Raw genomic sequence first — 26124 nt, 5'->3', positions numbered from 1 at the left:
CCAACAGCCAATCTCTTCCAGCGAAGCCCCCAAGAAGTTTAAAGACATTGGGGAAATCATAAGGTTGAATAGTGTTGCATTCTAACAGTTGGAAATACGTTTCAAACGGTTTATGTAATGTGCCCTTGGTGTTTGAAAATTACAGTAGTTCTGTTGTAATGAGTGCTAAAGTCAAATGAAAAGTTGGCCAGAAGCAAATGCAACACAAAAAAATAATGCCCCTCACAGTTACCTAGTTTTGTTATCAGATTAATACTTAAAATAACAAGTGAGCTGGATTTATCTTTGAGTTAGTGCCAATACTCAGATTTTTTTGAGTTACCTGAGGATCCAAGCAATAGAACATATACTTTACATAGCTAAAAAAATTAGTAAATTTTTCTTTATATTGAGCAGAAATATGTGACCATGTAGTTATCACCTGATCCTAGTTCTACCCTATGGACTCTAATTTTCCTTTTGCTAATCTAATTTTCTATTTCATCAGTGTTTTCACTAGAGGGAGTGAAATCTTTTTTTTTTTTCTTTCCCTCTCCTGCAACTCATGTCCTACATCACAGAGATACTACATCACAGAGATACTATTAAGCTTTTCTGCTTGACATTAGAGCTCAAAGAGACATATTTCCCTAAAGTGCTGCAATCTCTGTGGCTGCTAATATACTGTGGATGCAGTGGTTTATCCAAGCCTTCAATATTAGCCTTCAGTATTAGTTGCTCAGATTTTGAAGAGAGATCTCATTTATGTGAAACCTTTAAAGGTTCTGGGTCTTCTTTCAAGGGCGAATTAGAGGGGGAAAGTCCTGAAAATAGCTAGTTACAAACCTTAAGTAAGAGACCAGCTTCCACCATTCTGAGAACCGTACAAGGAAATTAGACTATAAAACTGATGAGCATTGAAAGGACATTTCCATTTTTGGAAATACTGGTGAGAAAAACTCATACCTTCAACCACATTTTCATTTATGCCCTTTTGACGTTTTCAGAACTTTTCCTGCCCAGGAGTCCTCCTTTTTGGACACATGGTCAGCATAAGACCCAGTCCACAAAGTAGTGATAGATCCAGAGGGGCTCCTGGGGCCTACGAGTCTAAGCCAAAGAACAGGGCCACTACTTTTGGCCCTGGCCATTTTAGACTCCATCAATGGAAGTCATGCAAATTGGCCACATAAGGACCTCTTCAAATTCTTTGGGTGTGCCTCAGAAGCTTGCCAGAAGCTGTCACCAAGAAGCATAAGGCTACCACTGCCCAGTGTGACTTCAGTGTCCCATTATCCACTCTGGGCCCTGCAGTTAATATTTTCTATGAGACTATACACACTCAACTACTGGGCTGTGGTCACTCCTCAGAGGTGCCAGGGAAACTCATTCAGGATGGTGAGTCATGTAAAGGAAGGAATACTCATGAAACCAAGAGCCACTGCAGTTACTCCCTGTGGTGTGACAACTGAGTATACCTGCAAGGCCTGCTGTGAGAGTGGTCAGAACTGTTCCTGAAACATCTGCTTCCCCAGACTTCCTGGGTGGGTGTCACAGAATATGCCTGATACATGATTGAGTGTCCAACTGTGGTGTTATCTTTTGGAGCCAAGATACTGTGGCATGGACAGAGATTATGCCTGTGTGGCCTGGAATAGATGGATTTCTGAAGGACAGTGGTGCTGCCCAGTGCCTGTTGGCTGGGATAAACTTCATGGCCCAGCAGGTATCTGAGCATAGATTTGGGCCCAGCAAGGCTGTGACTTGTCAGCTGACAGACTAGCAGGGCTCTGCCTGCTGAAACCCAGCTCCCAGATCCTGAACTTCAACAAATGTGTGACATCTTCAGAGACAATGACACTAAGCATCACTGCCCAGCCTGTGGGATAGCTTCTACAACAGTTATTCATCCAAAATCTGACCAGTACCTGAGCAAAGCTGGGGACCTGCACTCATGAGCATATGTAACGACTGTTGTGACACCAAAAATCCCAGTTAGATATTACAGAGGCACATGCAGATGATGGTTTAACTTCGTTGCTTGGAAGCTGGGCAAGGCTGTGCAGAGCACTGTAGGACAGTGGTGACAGACCTGTCACCAAGGCGTGTGGTGAAGATGAATGAACATGAATGTGTTGCATTTATGTCCATTAAAAATAATAAGACAATGTTGACCAGGTCTTAAAATGGACGCCGGGAGTCTGCTTCCTGGTCGAAGAAAAGATGTGGAGCGGACTGCTGCCTCCTGGTCTAAAGGAGAGTGATACTGAGTTGGATTCTGAAGAGGAGCCCACACTACAGAACAGTGATCATAACTTACAGGAAGACAAAGAGGATGGGACCACTAGAGAAACAAATCTCAGGTTTCTCAGAAGATGAACCAAAAACTGAAACAGAGACTAAAACCAATGCATATGAAGAGTGCCCTTCTGGAATTCCCTTAAATGTGTGGAACAAATTTCAAGAACTGCATAAAAAACGTTCTGAACAGAAAATTTCAGCCTCAAGATTCAGAAGGAGAAAGAGAAAACACTCCAAAAAAGATAAACTGCCGAATGAAAAAGAGTCTCAGAGTCAGCAGTCCGTGAGTGAGACCCAATGGAAGGAGCTTACTCAGTACTTTGGAGCCAATGATAGATTTGAACCCCCTGTTAAAAAGAAAAAGGTTGAAAAGTCAGGCCTTGAGAAGAGGATAGACCAGGCTGTGGAGGAGTGGGACGTGGAGAAGGCCGAGGAGCTTAGCAACCAGCTTGCTAGTGGCGAGCTTGGTGTAAAAATTGCCAAAGCAATTGCCTGCCACAAGTTTGTAAAAGCCAAAAAGGAGATTGAAAACTCACAGGCTGCTCAAAAAAAGAAGAAATTTGCGTGGGGGTTTGAAGCAAAGAAGAGATGGGAAACCAAAAGCAACATGGGATATATGTAACTGGGCAGAACTCTTTAGGACACAGGGAGACTTGTGTGCTTCATTTATAGAAAAGACTTTTCTGTGTAGGTTAAATATATCAGGAAATTGATAGAAGTAGAAAGAAATAAGCATAAATCTTGGGAGTTATCAGCTCTTCAGTTTTTTTCCTAAGGATTTCATTCTATTGAAATAACTGGAATGAAGTATTTGATATTTTGTATAAAATCTAAGCATACATACAGGCAAAGAAGATAGGATGTTATTTATTTGTACAGATTTATGGTATAAAATCAATGTTGCCTTTTATCTGTTTGGTATAGCACAGCTGTGATCCTTGTACTTTCTTATCTGATCTTGGCATAACTGCACTTTCCTGGAATTAATGTTTTTAAGATTAGTTTTTGTTTAAAATGGATTAGTCATAGGTGCAAAAATGTCTCAGTTGATGTTATTTTTTCCTGCAATTACCTTAATGCTATAAACTACCTAAATAACTGTAATTATCTTAATGCTATAAAACAATTATTAATTATTAAATAATAATAATAATAATAATAATAATAAAGAATATATGTGTTAAGCTGGGCGTGGTGGCACAGCACTTGGGAGGCTGAGGCAGGAGGATCGTTGCAGAATTTGAGATCAGCCTGGGCTACAAAGTGAGCTCAAGCCCAGCCTAAACTGCATAATGAGACCCTGTCTCAAAAAGACTGTATATATAATCTTCATGTATACATGTGAAAGGAACTTGGAGGATCCTGAGGTTGCTTCTGGCTGTGAAGACTCACCCTACTCTTTCCCCAGTACAGGCATAAGGAGACTATGGCAGCAGGACTTCTGCACAAGAGCAAGCCAGGGGCAGAGCCCCTGTGTTGCTGGTCACCTTTGGCTGCTTCTGTCTTGAGCCTGAGCAGCTTCCCTTCCCCACCTTTTCCCCTGCCACCCCTCAGCTGCCTGGGCTGAGGACTGCCCTCTCTGCTGTTCTTGTTTGAAGCAGCTTGAAAGGTATTCCACTTGCACCCCTTGAGAGGAATCCCAAGCCTTGTCTTAAGCGTATTTTAGTCAGAGACCAGTGTGCAGGGCCCTGGAGTGTGCATGGGACAGAGGTTGGGCCTTCAGCCCTGAGAAAAGAAAAATGCAGTGACCTTGTTGTCCCTTGGGGAGTGTGGAAGGAACTGGGCCTTTCTCAGCTTCCTCAGCAGCATTTCTTGCTTGCTGAGGCTTCTTTCTCCACCAGGCCTTCCCTGCCTCTAAACTAAAGCACCTGCACCCCATCCTGCCCCCAGCCCTGTGTCATGCTAGAGATTTCATTGCTTATTTTAAAATGTCTTTTAATTCATTGTTCCTAGACACACAGCCTCTCTAGCTGTTGAAGGGGTGGTCTTGAGAAAGCTTTCAAGAAAGCACAGAATGGACTGTTAGTTTTGTTTTGTCTTTATATGTATATAAATATTTCACAATATCATAAAGGAAAAATTCTATCTCTGGTTCTTTCAAGAGAACTCAAATGAATGTTTCTCATCAACAATTTGGACATCCATATCTCCGTGACTGAAAAAAAGTCTGTCCTGCTTAAAGCTGCCAACACAGCTGTTGCCTGAGCGGTGGGCAGAGTCTGGGGAGGTATGTGGGTGGCCTGAAGGCACGAGTGTCTGTGTGTCCTTCACCCTATGGTGGCTTGGTACTTCTCAGACCTCTTCCTGCCTCCTGGGGCCCAGCAGCAGAGGGCCTGCTCTGGAACTTTCTGCTGAAAAAAGCTTACCTTCTGTAACTAACTGTACATGACATAAAGCAGAATGCACAGCAAATAATTTATTATAAGCCACATGAAAAAATACAAGGGGCCAGGGATAGGCTCAATGGAATAAGCGCTTCCCTGGCAAGCACAAGGGCCTGAGTTCAATCCTTGGTTCCACCAAAAAAGAATCATATGACTGTCAAGAGATACTTAATGTTTAAGTAGTTGTTGAACCACATACAATTGGAAAATGACTGCTCTGCATATAATGAACTCTTTAAGTTGTAAGTTTACCCTTCAAATGAAAGAAAAAAGGAATGGCTCCAAGATGGTAGTGACATCATCAGCTTCATTGTTGAAACTGAGGACCTAAAGGATATGACTCTGTGTGGTAAAGCAGCCAAATATTGATAGATAAATAGATTCTCTCTCAATCCCAACACTCTCTAGCCATGTATTCTCAAACCAATTCAGTGACCTATAAAAATAGGAAATTTGTTCTTGGCTATGTGTCAGGAGACTGAAATAATACGGTGTTTTAATGCTGGAATGTCATTACTAAATAAATAATTCTCTGAGGTATGATACACCCCCACATTTCTTTGCAATTTGTTTACTAGAAAGGATTCTGAGATTGGGGTCTGTTTGCTTAAGAAAATCTTAGTCCTCTATATAAAAGAGGAAAAATCTATAGGAAAGCCTGTATCAGGACGTTAAGATGTCACATAGTACTATGTATCTCAGGTTAGGATCTAAAACCAAATACATTTGTAGCTTTGCCAGTTGATCTCAGATGAAGAGTTTACTTGAATTATGTATGTGACCATATTTATTACAACTTAGGGAGCCAGCCAAGAATAAGAAAACTATGTTCTAGACAATGAACAATAAGCTTAGGGGCTGGGGAGATGGCTCAGTAGAATAAGCACTTCCCTGGCAATCGCAAGGGCCTGAGTTCAATCCCCAGTTCCACAAAAAAAAAAAAAGGAAGATAATTATCTTTATTTACAAATGATATGATCCTTTACATAGAATATCCTAAATAAACCATAAACTTTATTGTTTAGATGAAATGTAATGTAACTCTGTATCTTCATATAATCTTCGTATGTAATCTGGCAGGCTTTATCTTTTAAATTTTTTGGTACATTTTATTTTACTTCATTTTATTTTGATACAGGGTCTGGGTACACAGTTCAGACTCATAGTGATTATACCGTCTCAGCGTCCCTAGGGTTGGGATTACAGGAGTACACCACCACACCCAGTTCCTGGTTCAGCACAGCATGTGGGACCTTGAGCTTGCCAAATAAGCACTTATACCTCCAGGCTATCTCCCCAGCCCTTTTGGTACATTTTAAATACACAATGAGCACATTCATCATAGAAAATTTGTACCTACACATAATAGATCTTGATTCTTCTTTTTTTCCCAATTGCTTCTCCTTCCTTCAACCCCTCTTTCTCTTCTTATTTACAAATTCTTTGTTTCTAGTTTTCCTATTCTTCTTTTAAAAAAATCGTTGTCTGTTCATCAGTTAATGGGCATTTGGACTGTTTCCAAGACATAGCTGTACAAACTGCTACTATAAATATGGATATGCATTTGTCACTGTGGTATGCTTTTAATTCTTTCAGGACAATATGAGGAAAGGGAATGGCTGGGTTAAGTGGAACTTCTAGTTTTGGTTTTTGGAGAAATCTGAACAGATTTCCGCAGTGGTTGCACCAGTCTGTACCCCCACTAATAGTGGAGAAGGGTTCTTTTTTCCCTACAGCTCCACCAGCATTGGCTGATTTCTTGATAATAGCCATTCTAGAGTGAGATACAATCTCTGTTTTAATTTGGATCTCTAGAATGACCAGTGATGTTTAACATTTTTTCATATATTTATTTGCCACTTGTACTTCTTTATCTGAATACCATCTGTTCATTCAATATAAATGTTTTGACTGAGTCTTAAATTTGGGGGGACCTGGAGTTTTTGTTTTGGGTTTTTTGTTTGTTTTTTGGTTTTTTTTTTTTTGTTTTGTTTTGTTTTTTTTGTTTTGTTTTGTTTTTTCAGTTCTTTATATATTCTAGACAGCTAGCAAAAAATTTTTACCATTGTGTGGGTTGTCTCTTCTCTGTGTTGGTGGTTTGTTTTGCTATGCAAAAGCTCTTTAATAAGAAGTGATCCCAGTTTATTCTTTGTAATATTTCCTGTGCCGTTAGGTTTTGTTCAAGAAGTCTTGGGGCCGGGGAGATGGCTCAGTGGAATAAGTGCTTCCCGGGAAAGCGCAAGGACCTGAGTTCAATCCCCGGTTCCGCCAAAAAAAAAAAAAGAAGTCTTTGCCTACACCTATGTCTTCAGGCACTCTACCTATTGATTTGGTGTTTCTGTTTTTAATATTTAGATCTTTGATCTATTTCAGTTATACTTTACTACATCATGCTGGATACAGTTTTTATCTTGGACATGAGGAAAGCCAGTTTCTCTAGTACCAAAAGAGGCTGCTTTTTTTTTCCCCCTGAAGGTGTTTGGTCCCTTTGTCAAAGATAAAGTGGCTGACTGTGTTTGGAATTACTTCTGCATCTTCTGATCTGTTCCATTGATCTTTGGGTCTGTGTTTTGTTTTGTTTTGTTTTGTTCTGTTTTGTTTTGTTATTAGTACCATGCTGTTTTGCTTTGTAGTATGATTTCAAGTCAGAGATTGTGGTGCCCCCTGCCTCTGTTTGTTGCCCTAAATTGCTTTTGCTACTGTAGGTCTCTCCTGGTTCCAAATGAATTTTAGGGTTGTTTTCTCTAATTCTGTGAGGTATGCTATTGGTATTTTGATCAAGATTGCTTTAAATCTATATAACAATTTTGGAAATATAGCCATTTTCACTCTATTGGTTCTTCCCACCCAAAGAAGAAGGGATATCATTCCATTTTCTAATTTTTTTTTTTTTTTTCTTTTTCAGAACCGGGTATTGAACTCTGGTCCTTGTGCTTGCCAGGGAAGCACCTATTCCACTGAGCCATCTCCCGGCCCCTCTAATATCCATGTTTTTGTTTGTTTGTTTCTAAACATTTATTTATTTATTTATTTTCAAATTGGTAAGACTCTAATATCCTTTTTTTTCTAATATCCTTTTAATCTACTTTTTCATCATACTGTAATTTTCAGTATAAAGGTCTTTTACAGGGCTGGTGAGATGGCTCAGTGGTCTAAAGCACCTACTTAGAACAAGCTTAGCAAAGCACAGGGACTGCGGTTCAATCCCCCAGCACCACATGCCAGCCAGCCCCGCCCCCTGGTGGGCTGAGCTGGCCACACACACACACACACACACACACGCACACGGAAATAAAATTTTTTAAAAAAAGGTCTTTTACTTTCTTCATTAGATTGATTCTAAGTTTTTCTTTCATCTCTTGAGACATTCTTGTGGCTTTTGTCCTTGGTTCTTTTTTTGCTCTCAGAAATGCTGCTTAGCGTTTTTTGGGGGGTTTTGCTGGTGCAGCCCACCTTGAGGGCAGGACTACCATGGCATGTGGTTCTGGGGATCGAACCACGGTCCCCTGTACCTGCCTAAGCTTGCCTAAGCAGGTGCCTTAGGCCACTGAGCTATCTCCCTGGCCCTTGTTCTTGGTTCTATTAATATGATATATACATTATGATTTTTTTTCTTTTTTTTTGGCAGAACCAGGGATTGAACTCAGGCTCTTGTGCTTGCCAGGGAAGTACTTATTCCACTGAGCCATCTCCCCGACCCCTATATTACATTAATGGTTTACTTGTGTCGAACCATCCCTGCATCATCCCTGAGATGAAACCTGTTTGGTCATGGTGTAGAATCTTATGAAATATTTGCTGCACTCTGTTTGTCAGTATCTTATGTAGGATTTTTACATCTATGATCATTAGGGAGATTGGCCTGTAGTTCTTTTTTGGTTGGCTCCTTCCCTAGTTTTGGTATCAGGGTAATGCTTGTTTCCAAGAATGAGCTTGAGAATATTGTTTCCATTTCAGTTTCATTAAAGAGTTTGAAGAGTAGCTACATTGGATGTTAACTGTGAATCCATTAGGACCTGGGCTTTACTTTTTGGTAGGTTTTAAATTACATCTTCAATTTTATTGACTAGTTTATGTAGAATTTTTTATATCTTGGAGCTGGGGAGATAGCTCAGTACAATAAGCGCTTCCCTGGCAAGCACAAGGGCCTGAGTTCAATCCCTCGTTCTTCCAAAAAAAAAAAATTATATCTTCTTGAATCACCTTTGGTAATTCATATTTATCTAGGAATCTGTCCATGTCTTCTATTTTCCATTTTATTAGAATATGTGTTCTGGGGCCTGGGGAGATAGCTCAGTAGAAAAAGCACTTGCCTGGCAAGCACAAGGGCCTGAGTTCAATCCCCGGCTCTGGGAAAAAAAAAAAAAAAGAATATATGTTCTTGAAGTAATGTTAATGAGCTTCCGGATTTTTGTAGGATTCATTGTGATTTTACCCTTTGCATTCCTAATTGTATGGATGTGAGCTTTTTCTGTCCTTTTTTTAAATCAGGTTACTCCAAGGGTTTGTCAGTTTTATTTATTCTTTCAAAGAACCAACTCTATAATTCATTAATTCTGTATCCTTTTCTTATTCTCAACTATATTGGTTTCTACTTTGATCTTTTATCATTTCCTCACACAAGCTTTGGCCTTTACTTGCTCGTCTTTTTTTAGAAATTTGAGCTTCAACATTAGGTTGTTTACTTGAGCTTGCACAGTTTTTCTGAGATGGGAATTAATCACTATAACTTTCCTTGGAGTGATTGCTTTCATTGTGTCCCATAAATTCCAATATATTGTATTAGAATTATCATTTAATTGTAGAAACCACCTACTTCTTTAATTTTATCTGCAACCCAGTGGTTCAGGAGCATGCTATTTAATATCCAGGTGTTTATGCAATTTTTGTGGTTTCTTTTGGCTTTGATTCTAATTTCAATATACCATGGTCTGATAATATGCATAGGATAATTTCAATTCCTTTGCATTTACTTAAGCTTGTTTTGTGAGTTAGTATATTGTTACTGATTTTTTTTTGTCTGTTTGATCTGTTAATTACAACGGTATTAAGATCTCCCATTACAGTTGTATTACAGCTTATTTAATTTTTCTTGTCTTAATATTTGTTTTAGGTGGTTGAATTTTTAAAAAAAAATTTTGACACAAGAATTTGGTGCATATATATATATTTATGATTATTATCTTTTTCTCTGGGATTGTTCCTTTAATAAGTATGTAGCAACCTTTTTTGTCTCTCTCAATATCTTGGCTTGAAATCCACTTTGTCTTGAAGTAGAAAAGCTACCCCTGCTCTTTTCCAGGTTCTTCTCACATAGAGTATTATTTTCCATCCTTTTTCTCTCAGCCTATGAATTTATCTGAGTTAAATGTGTTTCTTGTATGCAGCATTTTGTTGGATCTTGCTTATCAATCCATTCTGCCAGTGTGTGTGTGTGTCTGTCTGTCTCTCTCTGTCTCTCTCTGTCTCTCTGTCTCTCTCTCTTTCTTTCTTTTTTTATGTATTTGGTTGTTACAGGATCTCACTATGCATCTTGGACTCATAGTGATCCTCCTGTTTTTAGCCTCCCCAGAGCTGGGATTACAGACGTGCACCACTATGCCCAATCTCGCCCAGGGGCAGGGCCAGCACGGCATGTGGTGATTTGAACCTGGTCCTTGCACTTGCCTAAGCAGGTACTTAGTCCACTGAGCTATCTTGCTGGCCTCAGTCTTTCGTTTGATTGGTGGATTAAGACCATTTACATCAATGATTGTAAGTGATAAATGTTAACTTGCCCTTGCCATGTTATTTTCCTGTTCTTGGTTTCCTTTGTTTTCCCTCTATTTAATTGCTTACCTTAGTTGGTATAATTATTGTATTGGAGTTCTTGGAGTTCTAGTCTTCATTGTCTTTTTTTAAAATAACCTTCAGAACATTTTGGAGTGTCAGTTTGCAAGTCATGGACTTCAAGTGTTGTTTGTCAAAGAAGCATTTTATTTCTCCATCAATTTTGAAAGATAGTTTTGTGGAGTACTTCAGTCTGGTTTGGAGGTTGTTTTCTTTTAGAACTTGAAATATTTTACTCCAAGCTCTCCTTGACTTAAGGGTTTGTGTTAAGAAGTCTGCTGTGATTCTAATGGGCTTCCTTTATAGGCAATTTGTTTCTTTTTTTTTTTCTATCAGTTTTTAATACCCTGTTCTTGTGTTGAATTTCTAATATGCCTTAGTATAGAATTTTCTTTCTTTTCATCATGGCTAATTGAAGTTCAGTATGCCTCACTTACCTCTATGTCAAGTTATTTTTCCATGCTTGGGAAGTTTTCTGCCATTACTTCTATGAACAGTTTTTTTGTGTGTGTCATTTGCACCATCTCCTACTTTATCATTAACTCTTACCAATCTTACATTATTCTTCTTGGCATCATCTAGCAGCTGTTGGATTTGTCTTGTGGTCCCTTGCTATTTTTAAGAAATCTTTCTTTTCATGGTCACTAACCACAAACATGTCTTCTAGATGGGATATTCTTTCCTCACTTTGGTGCGTCCTCCTGCATATACTTATAGTCGAATTTTTAATGTCCTGGATATCTGTTTAAATCTGTTTCATGGATTCCATTTCTTTCTTTCCTAGGTTGAGCATTCATGATTTCCATCATTTTCCTAAGCTCCTCTACTTTTTTTATCTGTATCTTCACTAAATTCACTAACCATGGTTATCTTCTTAATAGTTATCTAATTTTAATTTTTTTCTACCACTTCATTCATCTGCTTTGCAACTTCTGCTGTTACCATCTCAGAGAGTTCAGGTGGGTGGCCTTTGAATCATTCTACCTCTTTGCCCCCCTGGGTTTGCCTTTGGAGAGACAGAAGTCTGGGGTTACAGCTTGCTCCTGTATCTTCTCATTTTATTTCTTCTTTTTTATAAACTCAATTTTTATGTTGATACTTGCAGATTGCTTATGGTAGGTCACTTTATTGCTAGTATCAAGAACCTTTAGTAAATGACAACTTTTCAGATATATCTTCTAGATGTAGCTGGCTGTTGTTGAGTCTGTTACAAGATCCTATATCTTCAGTTTTTTGGGGATAAGAAGTTGCTGCCTATTTGGAGGGCTCAGGAGTCACCAGAAATCATTGTGCCTTTGTACATTCAAGCCACTCCTCCTTTACTGTAAGCCCAGGCTCAGGGAGAATGTACCACTTACCACCTCCTTCCTCTTTGTTAAGGTCTCTTCACTTTTCCTGTGGACTCCAGTTCTTGCATCAGATCCCCTTACTGGGTCTTGGGGCACTACTTCCCTCATACATGATGCTATATTCCAGTGTCAGGATTCCAAATCTCAGGCTGTTTTGTGGCTATTCATCCCTCCATCATCATCCTGGAAGTTCCCTTAGCAGACTTTAGAATACAAAAAAAGTAAAACTTTACCAAAGATAAAAGACATTTTATAATAATAAAAAGTCCAACCCAGGACAGTAAAACAATTACTGATGTATATGTGCCTAATAACAAAACACCAAAACATGTAAAGTAAAAATGAGAACTTGATGGAGAAATATTCAACAATATCATTTTAAATTCAATGTTCATTCTAGGCATAGTATCACATACCTGTTATCCCAGCACTTGGGAGGCTGAGGCAGGAAGACTGCTGTGAATGCAAGGCCATCCTGGACTATGTAGTGAGACCCGGTCTCAAAAAACAAAACAAAGAACAACTACAGTAAAATGTAAATATCTCACTTCAATCATAGGTAACTTTACCTAGTTTAACATCAACTAGGAAAACTTGAGTGATATAATAAACCAACGCAACTTAATAGGTATTTCTAAAATACCCTAACAGAAATAGAACATGTACTGTTCTTTAGAGCCCATGAAATATGTTCATAAAGACAGAACATATGTTAGGCCATCAGGCAAACCTCAATAGATTTAAAAGCATAAAAATAATATAAAGTATGTTCTCTAATCCAATCCCCACAGAATGAAATTAGAAATCAGTAGCAGGAAAAACTGGGGAAACTTAAGAAATGTGTGAAAATTTAACAGCATACTTCTGAATAACCAGTGAGTCAAAAAAGAAATCACATGGGAATCAGAAAACTCTTAGAGATGAATAAAGATACAATATACTGAAACTTCCAGAATCTAGCTAATGATATTAGGAAAGGTATTGTTCCCCTGATTTCTTTCTCAGTGAGTTTATTGGTGTATAGGAGTGCCATTGATTTTTATGTTCACTTTGTATCTTGCTATATTACCAAATTTGGTTATTAATTCTAGGAGTCTTTTCATGGAATTTTTTAGGTCTTGTAAGTAGAAGATCATGTCATCTGAAATAATGATACTTTGACTTTATTCTTTCTTATACATATCCCTTTTATTTCTTTCTCTTGCCTAATCGCTCTGGTTAATATTTTGAGGACTTAGTTGAACAACAGTGGTAATAGTAGACATGCTTATCTTGTTCCTGATTTTAGAGGGCAGGCTTTCGGCTTCTCTGTTTAATATGATGTTGGCAGTAGATTGGTCATAAGTGCCTTTATCGGATTAGATAAGGTGTATCTGTACATGTTTCCTTCAGTATTTTTTTTTATCATGAATGAATGTTGGATTTTGTGAAAGATGTTTTCTGCATTTATTAAGTTGATCATGTGATTTTTGTCCATTTATGTGATCAATTACATATATTGATTTATTGAACCACCCTCCCATCACTGGGATAAAACCTACTTGTTCACAGTGTTTGATCATTTTGATGGTTGGTCACAATTTGCCAGTATCATGATAAGAATTTTTGTTGGTTTGGTTTGCTTCCATTGAGTTTGGCTCAACTTTTGAGACAAGGTATCACTACATAGTGCAGCCTGGTCTTCAGCTACTGGTAATCCTCCTGTCCCAGCCTCCCAAGTGCTGGGGTTGCATCCAGGGTCCTTGTTCAGGGTTTCTGTATCTATATTCTTCAAAGAAATTGGCCTATCTCTTTTTCGGATCCTTGTCTGGTTTGAGGATCAGAGTAATGCGAGCTTCCATGAATAATTTCAAAAGTATTCCTTTTCTTTCTACTTCATTTCTTTAATTTCACTGTCTGTTATTGGTTTATTCAGGATTTTTAAGTCTTTTGGGTTCCATTTTGGTAATTTTCAGGATTTTGGCAGTGGTTGTTGTGAGTTCACTTTTTTCATTGCTAATTGAATTAATTTATGTCTTTTTTTTTTGTAAGATTGACCAAGAGTTTATCTGTTTTGTTTATCCTTTTAAAGAACCAGCTCTTCAATTCATTGATTTTGTTTTGTTTGGGGTTTTGATTTTTGGTTTCCATTTCATTAATTTCTGATCTTTGTGATTTCCTTCCTTGTATAAGCCCTTTTCTTGGATTGTTCTTGTTTTCCTAAGACTTTGAGGTACGTTATTAGGCTATTTATTTGGGCTTGCTCTTTTTTCTGATGTAAGAATTAATAGCTATAAACTCCCCTCCAAGGGCTGGTTTCTTTTTTTTTTTTTGGCGGAACCGGGGATTGAACTCGGGCCCTTGCACTTGCCAGGGAAGTGCTTATTCCACTGAGCCATCTCCTCAGCCCTCCAAGGACTGTTTTCATGGTGTTCTCTAATTTTCCAGTATGTTATACTGGTATTATTGTGTGATTCTAACAACTGTCTAATTTCTTCCTTGATTTCTTTTTGACCCATTGATTATTCAAGAAGATACTGCTTTATTTCCATGTGTCTGTGTATTTTCCATGACTTCTTTTACATTTGCTTTCTAGTTTCATTGCAGTATGATCTAGTGGTATTCACAGGATGATTTCAGTGCCTTCGCAGCTAGTAAAGCCTTTGTTAGGAGCTGGAACATATTCTGTTTTGGAGAAAACTCCATATGCTGCTGAGAAGGTGTATTCTGTTGTATTGGGGTGTAGCTATATAGTAAGTCTATTTGTTGAAAGGTTTGGCTCCATTTTAATAATTCTTGTTGTTGTTTTGTTTAGTTTATATGTGAAAGTGGGATATTTATTTAGTGTTCCCATTATAAATGTGCTGATACTTAATTTTTTTTATATCCAATGATGTTCACTTTAAGAAGTTGTTGGGTGTATTGATGTTTGGTGACTATATATTTATAATTGTTATATTTTCCTGAATTGTTGCCTTAACTAATATGTAATGGTTTGCCTCTTCTGATCAGTTTTGCTTGAAATACACTTTGTCTGAAATTAGGATAGCTGCTCTTGCCTTTTCCGGGTATCTGTTGCACAAAATACTGTCTTTCATCTTTTGATTTTGTAATCTGTCAGTTTCTTTTTAAATTAAATGTGTTTAGTGTAATTGCATATTGTTGAGTTTTGTTTCTCACCATTCTGTGCTAGTCTGTCTTTTGTTTTTTTTTAAACTTTAATAATTTGATTTGAAAATTATATATTTACATCTTCCAGAGCAATCATGAAAACATACCAATTTGGAACTGACAATATATAGTAAAAAGACATTTTTTAAAAATAATTTTATTGAGAAACAAATAGCAGTGAGACAGTTTCAAAACTGATTACTAGCACAGTTTCAATAATTAATACATTGCATATTGTTGTCTTAGTGGTTATTCATTGTACAAGATGCAGACATGATGTCCTGCCTACAAACACTATTAGAACAAATCTCTCTGTTCATTGAATTAAAGAGAATGCAGCTGTATATCTGTCCTATTTTGACTATACAGATACAAAATGGTCGTTCATTTGTAGCCCCCTTTATTGTTTAGTTTTGTCAGAAAAGGGCATTCCATTGTCATTTAAATATTGTAGGTGCGTGAATTCAGCAAAATATTCCAATATAGTCCAGAAGTCCGTAATAGTAGTGGGTTTTCCATATGTGCCAGTCTGTCTTTTGGAGTCTGTTCACATTGGAGCCATTACTCACAGTACTGATTTATTCCCACCTTGGATTATTTTCCCTTTGCTGACTACTCCCCAGCCCTTTTGCTCAGCTGCTCACCCTGCCTGATATATTCATTCTATTAAATTTTTTTGGTATTGTTTGCTTCTTTACATCTTTCTAAGATATCCTTGCAAATTTTTTGGAGTACTTGTTTGGTGTTCATGAATTTCTTCAGGGAGTCTTTGTTATGGAAATTTCTTTTTTCTTCTTCTTATTTTTTTTTTTTTTAGACAGGATCTTGCTATCAATTTGGGCTGGCCTTGTACTCACTTTTATAGCCCCTAGGCTGGTGTCAAACTCAGTCCTCCTGCCTCAGCCTCCCCAGTGCTGGGATTACAGGGGTGTACCACTACACCTGATTCCAGGCCAGCCAGCGCGGCACACAGGGCCAGGGATCTTGGGACCTTGTGCTTGCCAGTTAGTTGTGTATGCCTCTGAGCTATTTTCCCAGCACCCTCTTCATCAATTTCAAAGAAAGTTTTTCAGGATATGTCTTTTAGGGTTTGAAACATTTCACTCCAAGCATACCTGGCCTTATGGTTTGTATTGAGATGTCTGCTGTAATTCTAAAGGGTTTTTCCATGTAAGAGATTCATTGCTATTCTCTTAATAACTGTTAAGATTCTGTCCCTGTGTTACTTCTCGTATTTTGATTATGTTGTGGTGTGGAGAGGTTCTCTTTCGATGATGGCTCTTTCGATGATGGCTCAAATAGCCATCATCTGTTTGCCTTATCTGTATATTTACTTCTTTCACAATGTTTGCAGTTTTCTGCTGTTATTTTTGTGATGGATATTCTATGCCTTTTTCTGTCTTTTGATTTTCATTTATTCCAGTTAAGCTTATGTTAGTCTGTGTGTCGTGTACTAGTTGTTGAAGCCACTTTCAATGGCTCTTCTTCTTTATATTCTCTGAGTAAATGGTCCTTACCATTTGTTGTAATGGTATTTCTGAGTTGATTTACTCTCTTTCTTTCTTTTACCATATTGGGCATTGGATGCAGGCCCTCTGCACTGAAATACATCCCTAGCCCTTTTTATATTTTGAGAGACAGGGTCTCACCAAGTTACGAAATCATCCATGCTGGGCGTGAACTCATGTCCATCCTGCCTCAACCTCCTTAGTACCTAGGATATGACTGTGTCACTCCCAGTTTCCAATTAAAATTTTAACTATTCTTATCCTATATTTTAAGAAATAAATAATAGAAATCAGAATGATGGTTGTCTGTGGCAGAGTAGAGATTTAGGGCCACAGTGGAACTTTCTGGAGTAATAAGAATGTTTTATAATATGAGAAAGTTGTTTATCTGGGTCTGTTTTTTTCAAAAACTCATTGAATCATGTTTAAAAATCTTACCAACACTCTAAATTTTGTCTCAATTTTAAAGAAAGATATGTATATGTAGATAGATCTTCAAAATATTTAAAATGTAAGCTGTGGAATAAGACATGATATGCTACCATTTACTTTCTTTAAAAAGGGAGAGAAGGAAGGAGGCATGCATGGCTGGCTGGGTGATGCCGGGGCAGAGTTTCGTATTTCTGCGACTCCACACACATGCGACTGTATCGTGGGTCCTGGACTCGGCCGGCCGCTCCATTGCGATTCTTCCTCAAATGCCACCTTTACATGCTCTTACGATTTCTTTCTGGGATGAAAAATTTTCTATTATAACATCATTAGCATAAATGTCATTTTTGATGCGATCATTATACTTACTAATATTCTCCAGTGAAGAAAGGTATTCAATTTCTAAAAAATTTTAACAAAAAACAGTAACATTTATAGAGAGATCTGGAAACTAGCATGTGGAGCTGTCACGGACCTAGAAGCAGTGAGCAATCCCCGAGGTCTTGCTCCAGCTCTGCTGCTGGACTCACATTGTACCTTTCTTGGTTCCTGGTTGATGGATGAGCGGTTTGGGCCTGTGACTCCGGGTCTTGCGGCCCGAGGTCTGCAAGGCCCTTTTCCTTTGTACAGGACTAACGTGGGACAGGGCACTGAGCCTGCACATCACATGGGAAGTAAGATCTCATACTTTTTATGTTTTCCAACAGGTGACAACCAAAGCCAAGCAATTGAAAGATTCTGTTACCTACTTTCCAGGTGAGTCAGCACCCACTACTCTAAAGCGGTATCTTTCACATAAACCCCTTTTTATATTAACTTCCTAAAATACAAGGGTGTGATCTTTTTATTCAATGAACTCTACTGATCCTTTTAAAAAGAGTTGAATTCCAGGCCCCAGGCAAATCAGCTTAGTCAGTCCCACACAGACAGTTGGCATTGAGAGGTACATTTAGTAAATTTAAAGAACCCTGCAGTTCTTCTCTAGTATTTGCTGGAAGGGACATGCAAGAGAACACCCATCTCAAAGGCAGGAAATATAGCTCAGTGGTACAGTGCCTGCCTGGCAAGCCCAAGGTCATGAGTTCGATTCATAGTACAAAAAAAAGAACACCAATCTGCACATCACACAAGTGCTCTGCTGTTTCCCCATTCTGCCCATTGTAGTCAGACACCAAGCCACCCTCATGACAGGTGAGCAGCCTACCTGAGAATTTGTTTCTCAAAACTGAGAGTCTCAGCCAGGTGTGATGGTTCACACCTGTAATCCCAGCACTTGGAAGGCTGAATCAGGTGGGTGGCAGGGAATTTGAGGCCAGCCTGGGCTAGCCTGAGCTGCATAGTGAGACCTTGTCTCTGAATGCCAAAAAAAAAAAAAACAACAAAAAAAAAACTACTACAGGCTACAAGTTGCTCTAAGTAGGATCTTTTTTTTTACCTGCAAGTCCTTCCAAGAAAATCATGTTGCAAACACAAACGTGTCAACATTGTCTCTTTAGTTTGCAAAAGTAACTCAGTGGCTTAAGGAAGATTCCTGTAAAAATCTGAGTATTATGGACAGCAAAATGAACACTGAAGTCCTGGAAAAAGGGCCCCAGTGTGTTCCACTGCACACGCTGCGCTACATCCCCAGCTCTTTCTTTTTTTACTATGTATTTTAGTACAGTGTCTCACCACACAGATCATACTCATAGTGATCCACCTATTTACAGCCTCCCCAAAGCTGGGATTTAGCGCACCACCACGCCCCCCCCCCGGGGGTGGGGGTCTGCCGCATGGCTTAGTGCTGGGGATTGAACCCTGGCCCCTGCGCTCTGCTTACGCAGGTGCTTTTTTTTACGCAGGTGCTTTAGTCCACTGAGCTATCTGGCTAGCCCTCTTTTCATTTATTGAGAAAGTGCTGCTAGATTGATTTTATTTTCTTTCTACATTTCATTCAAATTGATTAGCATTAAACACATTTTAAAACAAATTGTTCAGTGGCAAAGTAAGTGGTTAATAGCATTAAAGTTTTGGGTTTTTTTTTTTAAGTGATCTTGCTAAGTCACAGAATCAGTTTCCCAGACTGTTTTTAAATAGACCATGCCCTGCCTTTGCCTCCCACCATGCTGGAGTGCCACGGAACAGCTCACTAGCCCAGGAGTAGCCAGTTCTGCACCCAGTACCGAGCTACGTGCACTTGTTACTGCATCTTTGCCAGTACCAGACGTTGTTATTCTTTATTTCCTCTTTTAAAAAATTAGTTTCCTGCTTTCTAATCTTTGCCAGTTGAATGATTGGAAGGAGGACCTTTGCTGCACTTTGCACGTTGCTAACATTTTTAAACAATTTGTATTTCTTTGTGAGGTAAAGGTTTTAACTTTAACAAAACATTTTCTGCTCAGTTTAGTGCGCCTCTCAGCGCTGGGCCCCGCCCCGCCTTCCTGGGGCAGCCAGGGCCTAAGCACGGACGTCCCCACGGCCGAGTCCCGGGCTGTCCCTCCTCACAGGTGTCCTTCGATCTCAGGGACTCTGGGTCACCGCGGCTGTAGGGGGGAGATGGGCGGGCAGTGTGCGTCCATCTGCCCTCTGCTTCCTCCCCGCCTCTCCTGGGAAGTTGGGAGAGGGGCGCGCGGGGGCAGCCTCGCCCGGGCCCGCATCTCCTTGTGCTGTGTCCTCTTCTAGGGATGGTCAGGCTCTCAGAACTCAGGTCCTCGGCCCAGATCCCCCGGCCCACGAAGGCGTCCGTGGCCCTGCCCGACGACATCATCACCCAGCGGGAGGAGGACGCCGAGGCCCCTGAGGCTCGGGCGCGGCGGCGGCGACTGGAGGAGAAGGCGCGCGGTCGGAGGCAGAGGGACTTTGAGGAAGCTGCGGCGGTGCAGGCCGAGTCCAGCGACGAGGACGGCGACGAGCAGCGGCGGGAGCGGCAGTGGACGCAAGGCCAGCAGCGGCTCTTGGAGCTGGCTCTGCAGCAGTACCCGCGTGGCGCAGCCGACCGCTGGGACCAGATCGCCCGCTGCGTCCCCGCCAAGAGCAAGGTGGGTGCGGCTGTGGCCCAGCTCCTGCCCCTCTGCTCTAGTTCAGGTTACTGGCCGCCTCCTCGGGGCTCCTGGGGCGAGCCAGCATGGGCCGGGCTTCACTGAAAGCCCGTACTCAGGGAGGGACACGTGAGCTCGCTGTGCGGACCAGGCTGGCCTCAACTCTCCAGCCTCAGGCTCCCGAGTGCTGGGATGATAGGCGCGCGCGAGCGCCACGCGGTGCATAAACCTCCCCGCACCGGAGGCAGGGTCATCAGAGGGGAGGGGTGGCCATGGCAGCCCTGAGCCCCAAGAGGCCACAGCAGATTTGTGACCAGAGGGACTGGGTAGGACCGCAGATGCCACCAAGATCTGGTGCTTGGCAAGTGAGAGGCCCTGGGTTCGATTTCTAGTACAAAAAACGGGGGAGAGGGGACAAAGGGCAGGCATCGGGCCTGTAACCTGGGCTGTGACTGGCCCAGCCACCATCTGAAGCATAGCCAGATACTTCGCGCGAGGAGCTGTGGGCTGCGGGGAGCAGCTGCAGCCTCCCTGGACCCCTCGTCCAGGGCCGGCTGCAGCAGGCCAGAGGCATCCGAGGCCATGATCTCTGTAGCTCGTCTGCATCTGGAACCTAGCTTGTGGCCCTGTGGCCCAGGGCGCGCAGCTCTGGTTCCCTGCCGGCCCCTTGGCAAGGATGAGCACCTGAGGAAAACAAGCTGTTGTGTGGAGGGGCCAGGGCCGTGACACTCTAGAACTCGTGGTCCAGGCGGGCGGGCGCCTTCCTGTTTCACCCGCCAAGCAGGACTCGTGCCCCCCTCCTGTTCCCTGAGCTTCAGCTCCAGGCCGGAGCACCGCAGGCTCGTCACCTAGCCGGCCTTCAAGGGCGAGGGGCCCCCCAGCACCCGCTCACCGCCTCCCTTCTCCCACAGGAGGACTGCATCGCCAGGTACCGCCTGCTGGTGGAGCTGGTTCAGAAGAAGAAACAAGCGAAAAGCTGAGCCCACCGAGGATGACATCCGCCTTCGTTTTCCATAAGGAATATTTGAAAACTTATGCAGAAACTTGCATTTTGTACCTCAGTATTTCTATACGTCATGTGCCTTAGTAAAGAAATAAATAAGAGACGTGTGCGCTGCTGTTAGAGCCGATCCTGTGTTGGAGAGAAGGGCTGGCGACGTGGTTAATTTTCTTTCTCCTCACTCCAAAGGTTTTTGGGGGGAAAGTGTCACACAGTGCCTTACAGCCATCAGGAAGAGGTCAATAATGGGACAAGAACCCAACCCGCACTCTCTGCTTAGAGACAGCTGGGCTTGGCATTTCACCCTAAGTCCTCGAAAGGCCTGGAACCACTAGTGGTCCTGAACCGAACACCGGCTGAGCAGGGATGACACAGTTTGGGAACCTCGGGCTGGAGGTGGCCGCATAGGGCCTAGTAGCCTCAGGGACTTGGAAGACAGATGCCAGGTGTCCCCCCACCCCATCCGGAGCTCAGGGACATTTCCTGGTGCCTCCATCCTTTAGCAACCATTCCTGGCTGCTGTTTTTGTTTTGAGACAAAAATTTAAAAGCCGTAGTCCAGGCTGGCCTGCTAGGCTAGGCAGGCTGGGCAGCCTCTGTGGGAAAAGCTCCCGGAAGAGCTGGGATGTCAGGAAGCTGGATGCAGCCCGAAGGGCACCCTGGGGACGGTCTGCAGGCAGGAGGGCAGCCCCTTCGCCTGGCCCTGGGCAGGTGTGGCTGCACACAGCAGGGCAGTGCGGCTTGAGAATCCTCCAGGGCTGCCAGGACTGGAGTGAATCACAGAAATCCAGGACAGGCACAGAAAAAGTGCACAGTTCCTGCACTTGGGGCCAGTCGGGAAGCGCACTCTTCAGTTTCAGTGTGAGACCAAGCTGGTTTCTGATAGCACAGCGTCGCTCTGCCCTCAGTCTGAGGCTCAGGGAACGCAGGAGCTCACCGCCATTACCTTCCTGCTCACTCTGTAGAGCTGTCTTTTTCCTGCCCTTAGTAAATACAAGACCTTGCCACTTTTTTTTTTTTTTTTTTCTCACATTTTGTCCAATTCCTTGTTCAGTACTCCCCAAGAATCTGGATTAATCTCTGAAAAGTGCCCTTGGCATCCCAGCACTCAAGTAATAGGAAGTGCTACTGGGACCCCAATGTCCTCTCTTCTCTAGAAAGGGCAGCCTTGAGGGTGAGGGGTTCCACCTCCCAAGTTGGGACATAAAGCCGGCCCCAACCTGAAACAACTTAAAAAATTTAGCTTCAGTGCCAGGCTTGTGACACACACCTGGTGTCCAAACACTCAGGAGGCTGAGGCAGGAGGATCGCTGTGAGTTTGAGGCCAGCCTGGGGCTCCATAGTGAGACCCTGTCTCAGTAAATAAGGAAAGGAAGAGCTGTCTGGGAAGGGCCAGGGTTGAATTTCCAGTGGGGGAAGGGATAGTGAGTTTGTGCAGCGAACCCGGTGTGCCCAGCTCCCAGGTGTTCAGAGCTGGGGCCTTTGAGGTGTGGCTCAGTGGCTGAGGAGACCTTGCCTGCAGCAGTCTGGTGTAGCTGCTCCATCCCCAGGAGGCCCTTAGCACAGCTGCTGCCCCTGCCCTGAGGGCAGAGGCCATGACCCCTCCTGTCCCAACCCCATGGTCCCTCAGGTCCCTTCCCTGTGAGTCCCGCCTGCTCTGGCCCTCGGGTCCACCTCCTTCCACTCCCACCCCACCTGAAGCTCCTGTTTCACGCCCATCCACCCCCCTGGGAACCTGCGTTACTGGAGGCTGAGACAGGCCAACCTGGGGTACGTGATGAACTCAAGGCCAGCCTGCACCTAAAAACACCCTCTCACCAAATGAAGTAACTCGGGCACAGACTTCTAGGACTCCGCAGCGGGTCGCCTCTAGTGAACTGGGACTAAGCTCCTGGGCAGATCCTTCCCTAAACTTTCCACTCTGAAGGTCGCCTGCTCTTTCCACCAGTCTGTCTCTAAGAGTCCCTGCTTCCCCAATCTCCCACCCAGTCTCCTGTCTTCTATGTCGCAAGGCCCTGGCCAGAGTTGGGGGTGACAGTAGCAGTGTAGCCTTTCTTGGCATCCGTGTAGGGCCGAGGGTGTCTCTGTTCCACTCAAAGCTACACAGGTCACACAGGGACAGCTCCAACCCATCCTGTCCAGCCTTGCAGGGGCCTTGGGACCTCGCCTGTCCCTGCCATGCTGGGCACTGATGGCAACGCCGCACCCTGCCCACCATCCCGCCAGCCCTGGCACACCAAGCTATGCCTCCTCCCCAGTCCTGGATCTGGGTGGCTGTCCCTGCCACCAGCCTGCCTCCTCTGGTAAAGGTACAAGCCTATGATCCTGAGCCACGGAGGGGCCTGCACACTCAGGCAACTGCACATCTGCTCCATAGAACAGCTACAGCCAGCACATCCTTACTAGTGTGTCTTTTAACTACACAAGACTGAGAGAATGTTTAAAACTTAAAATAGGACTTTTGTTTTCTGTCCCGAGGCAGGCTTTTTCCGTGTAGCTCAGGCTGGCCTCACATGCACAGTGATCCTGGGATGACAAGCATGCACCACCAGGCCAGGCTCCACGATGTATATATTTTAATACAACAAGGGCTGGCAGTGTGATGGGATTTTCGTCCCTGCCCGTGCTTGTCCTGTACCAGCCAAGCCAGCTGCCATGACTGAGCTGTGTATGTTGCCACCCCGGTCTTAAAAATGTGGTGGCGAGGACTTCTGCCATCTAAGAAATGTCAAAGCTAACACCAGACATATTAGGAGGACCCTGCTGTGGAGAGGGGTCCAGACTTGGAAACGACAGTCTCGTGACTCTTGGGCTGCAGACTACAAAGCAGCAGGAGAAACAGGAAAAGGAGAAGCCGAGTCTGAGTCTCCTTCAGAGTGGCCGCCCCCAGCTGTGAACAGACCCAGAGACACCACACTGCGAGGGACCTCAGAGTTGTCATAAAGACACTTCCTTTGTTTCCAGTAACCAAGTTGAGAACAGTTAACAACTGTCCCCATGCTCACCAGTATGAAACTCATCCAGAGGATTTCCTGGGCTAGACAGAGGTGGCAGAGCATTCGCCCAGCCTGCCACGGAGCCTGGGTTCCCAGCCCTGCAAAGAGGGACTTCCACATGTTAGTGAAGGCTCACAGCCAGTTCACTCTGAAAGGCCTAATCTATACAAGATGACAGTGGTGTCAGCCAGGCCTGGTACCGCCCTTGGGAGTCTGGGACAAAAGGAAGGCCGCAAGTACAAGGCCAGCCTGGACTGCACAGTGAGACTGTCTCAAAAAAATGACAAAATGATGTCAAAGTGCACTTTTAGGAAGTGAAAGTGAGATGGGTGAGATGGAAGAAAAGCAGTGGTTTCATCACCACTTCTGTGAAAAGGTCGCTCTTCCTAGTCACAAGTGAAGCTGCATGTCTCCTCAAGGCACCCTGGCCTTGCAGCACCCAGCCCCTCCTGCCATGGAGGTGTCCTCCTCCCAGAAGGTGCATGTCCAGGCCGCACATCCCCAGGCTAACACAAAGGCACCTGCCTGGGCCAGCGCAATGACAAGCAACCCCACGTGCGGAGTGAGCATGTGCCACCCGCTGAAGGGCTGGGGAAACCTAGCACTCACACAAGGCCCAAGTGCACGGTGCTAAGAGTGTCCTCCGACACCCAGTCAGGTGTCAGCCTCAGGGACAGGACTTTCTAGAGGAGTCCCTGCCTGTGCAGGACAAAGCTCTGGCACTGGACCTCACTCCGTACTATCTCCGGAGCACTGCAGTAACTCCTGTGCCTCAGAGGCCCAGAAGCCCTGGGACCAGAGGACTAGCTCTAGGGCAAGTCTAAACACACATGGTTGATCGGAAATGACCAGGGTTTCATTTTCAAACCTCTCCATTGCAGACATTGGTCCTCTGCACCCATCCTCTGAGCACAAGGTCCCACATTCTGACGCCACTGGTAGTGGCTCCCTTTCATGGTCACAGGAACTTGGGGAGGGCCAGAGTCATGGGTTGCCAGAGCCAGCCAGAAAGGTAGGTAAGGACACCCTGATGTCTGTAAGAGCCCATCTTTCCTCTGACGGCGCTCACCTCGCCACACCTTCAAGACACTGATGAAAGGGAACCTGGGAACTGCTGCGGAGGTGTATCCACAGCAAAGGGGACTTTGGCTATAAATGTTAAAAACTGAAACATTCACTGTAGCTTGATCACAGTTCATATAGAGAGGAATTTAGTCTTTCCCAGGTATAACTGCTACCTTATTAACGTGCTTTAACTAATGATCTCTGCTTAACAGCTTATGTCAAGATGAGCCCCAGTGCCTCACAGTCACCGCTGATGCTTGAGAAGCAGCTGACTCTGATGTGTGACCACTAAACCAGTGACCTTCCTGGGGTGGCACAGTTCTGGGTGTGGATAATGGGAAGGTCCACGCTGGGCCGGGCAGAGTGCCACCTGTGCTGAAGGCATGTGGCCTGGATACAACGTAAGGGACCAAAAGGGGGCAGGCGCTGTGGGCCTTGGCCACTTGCTGCTTTCTGTCTGTCCTACTCTGCCTTGAGCTGCTGCCCTCTACCATGTGCCCACCTGCCTGGGGCCAGCTGAGTATGGACGGAAACCTTCATGAACTGCGGGCGAAGTAAACCTTTCCTTCCTTAACTTTGAGTGTCGGATAGTTTGTCTCAGCAATTAAAGTGAAGCCACCCCACCTGAGGTCATTTCTCCACTTACTACACAGAACTTGGCCTCTTTCTCCTCGCACTGCTGAACCGCCAGCACTCCTGGCCAGGGCTCCAGGTTGGCACCTCCTCAGCAGATGCCATGGCACTGCTGGTGCCCAGGGACACCACAGGTGCCATGCAGGCCTGGCCCGCAGGCCAGAATGCCCCCAGCAGGGCTCAGGACCCCAAGCAGAATAGCACCAAGTTATAAACATCATTAAATTTTATTAACAAAACTTTGTACATTTTAATACATGTGGAATTTTACATCTAGGCAAAATAACAACACATTCAAAATTTACCCTTTATACAAATTGTTACAGAATAACCAGTGGGTTAAATAAGTAAAATAAACCACACTGATTTTTTAAATTATCTACAAAAGGTCTGACTTTCTTTAAAATTCCCCTGAACATATAAAAATAAATTAATTTTACTTTTCAATTAAATCTACCAATTAGAAATATTACAAATCAAAA

The 26124-nt window shown here is 43.2% G+C and overlaps 1 protein-coding gene and 2 pseudogenes across 2 annotated transcripts in view; all 3 read left to right on the top strand.

Annotated features, from left to right (window-relative positions):
* The window catches only part of LOC111813639, a 6032-nt pseudogene extending 3966 nt beyond the window's left edge, over positions 1–2066 (top strand).
* Dnajc1 (DnaJ heat shock protein family (Hsp40) member C1) overlaps positions 1–21061 on the top strand; it is a 198853-nt gene extending 177792 nt beyond the window's left edge. The window contains exons 10-12 of the mRNA XM_004644763.2: positions 17640–17688; positions 19594–19949; positions 20861–21061. Coding sequence (XP_004644820.1) covers positions 17640–17688; positions 19594–19949; positions 20861–20929 — 474 coding nt within the window. The 3' untranslated portion in view covers positions 20930–21061. The remainder of the gene's footprint in view (positions 1–17639; positions 17689–19593; positions 19950–20860) is intronic.
* On the top strand, positions 2189–3334 carry LOC101578081 (annotated as a pseudogene). Its single transcript, XR_192847.2, has one exon. The product of XR_192847.2 is annotated as a protein FAM204A pseudogene (transcript).
* Positions 21062–26124: the final 5063 nt, after the last annotated feature.

Source organism: Octodon degus, unplaced genomic scaffold, assembly GCF_000260255.1.
Source record: "Octodon degus isolate 3935 unplaced genomic scaffold, OctDeg1.0 scaffold00208, whole genome shotgun sequence".
Lineage (NCBI taxonomy): Eukaryota > Metazoa > Chordata > Mammalia > Rodentia > Octodontidae > Octodon > Octodon degus.
Note: the sequence above shows the minus strand (reverse complement) of the source record. Positions and strands in the feature narration are given on the sequence as shown.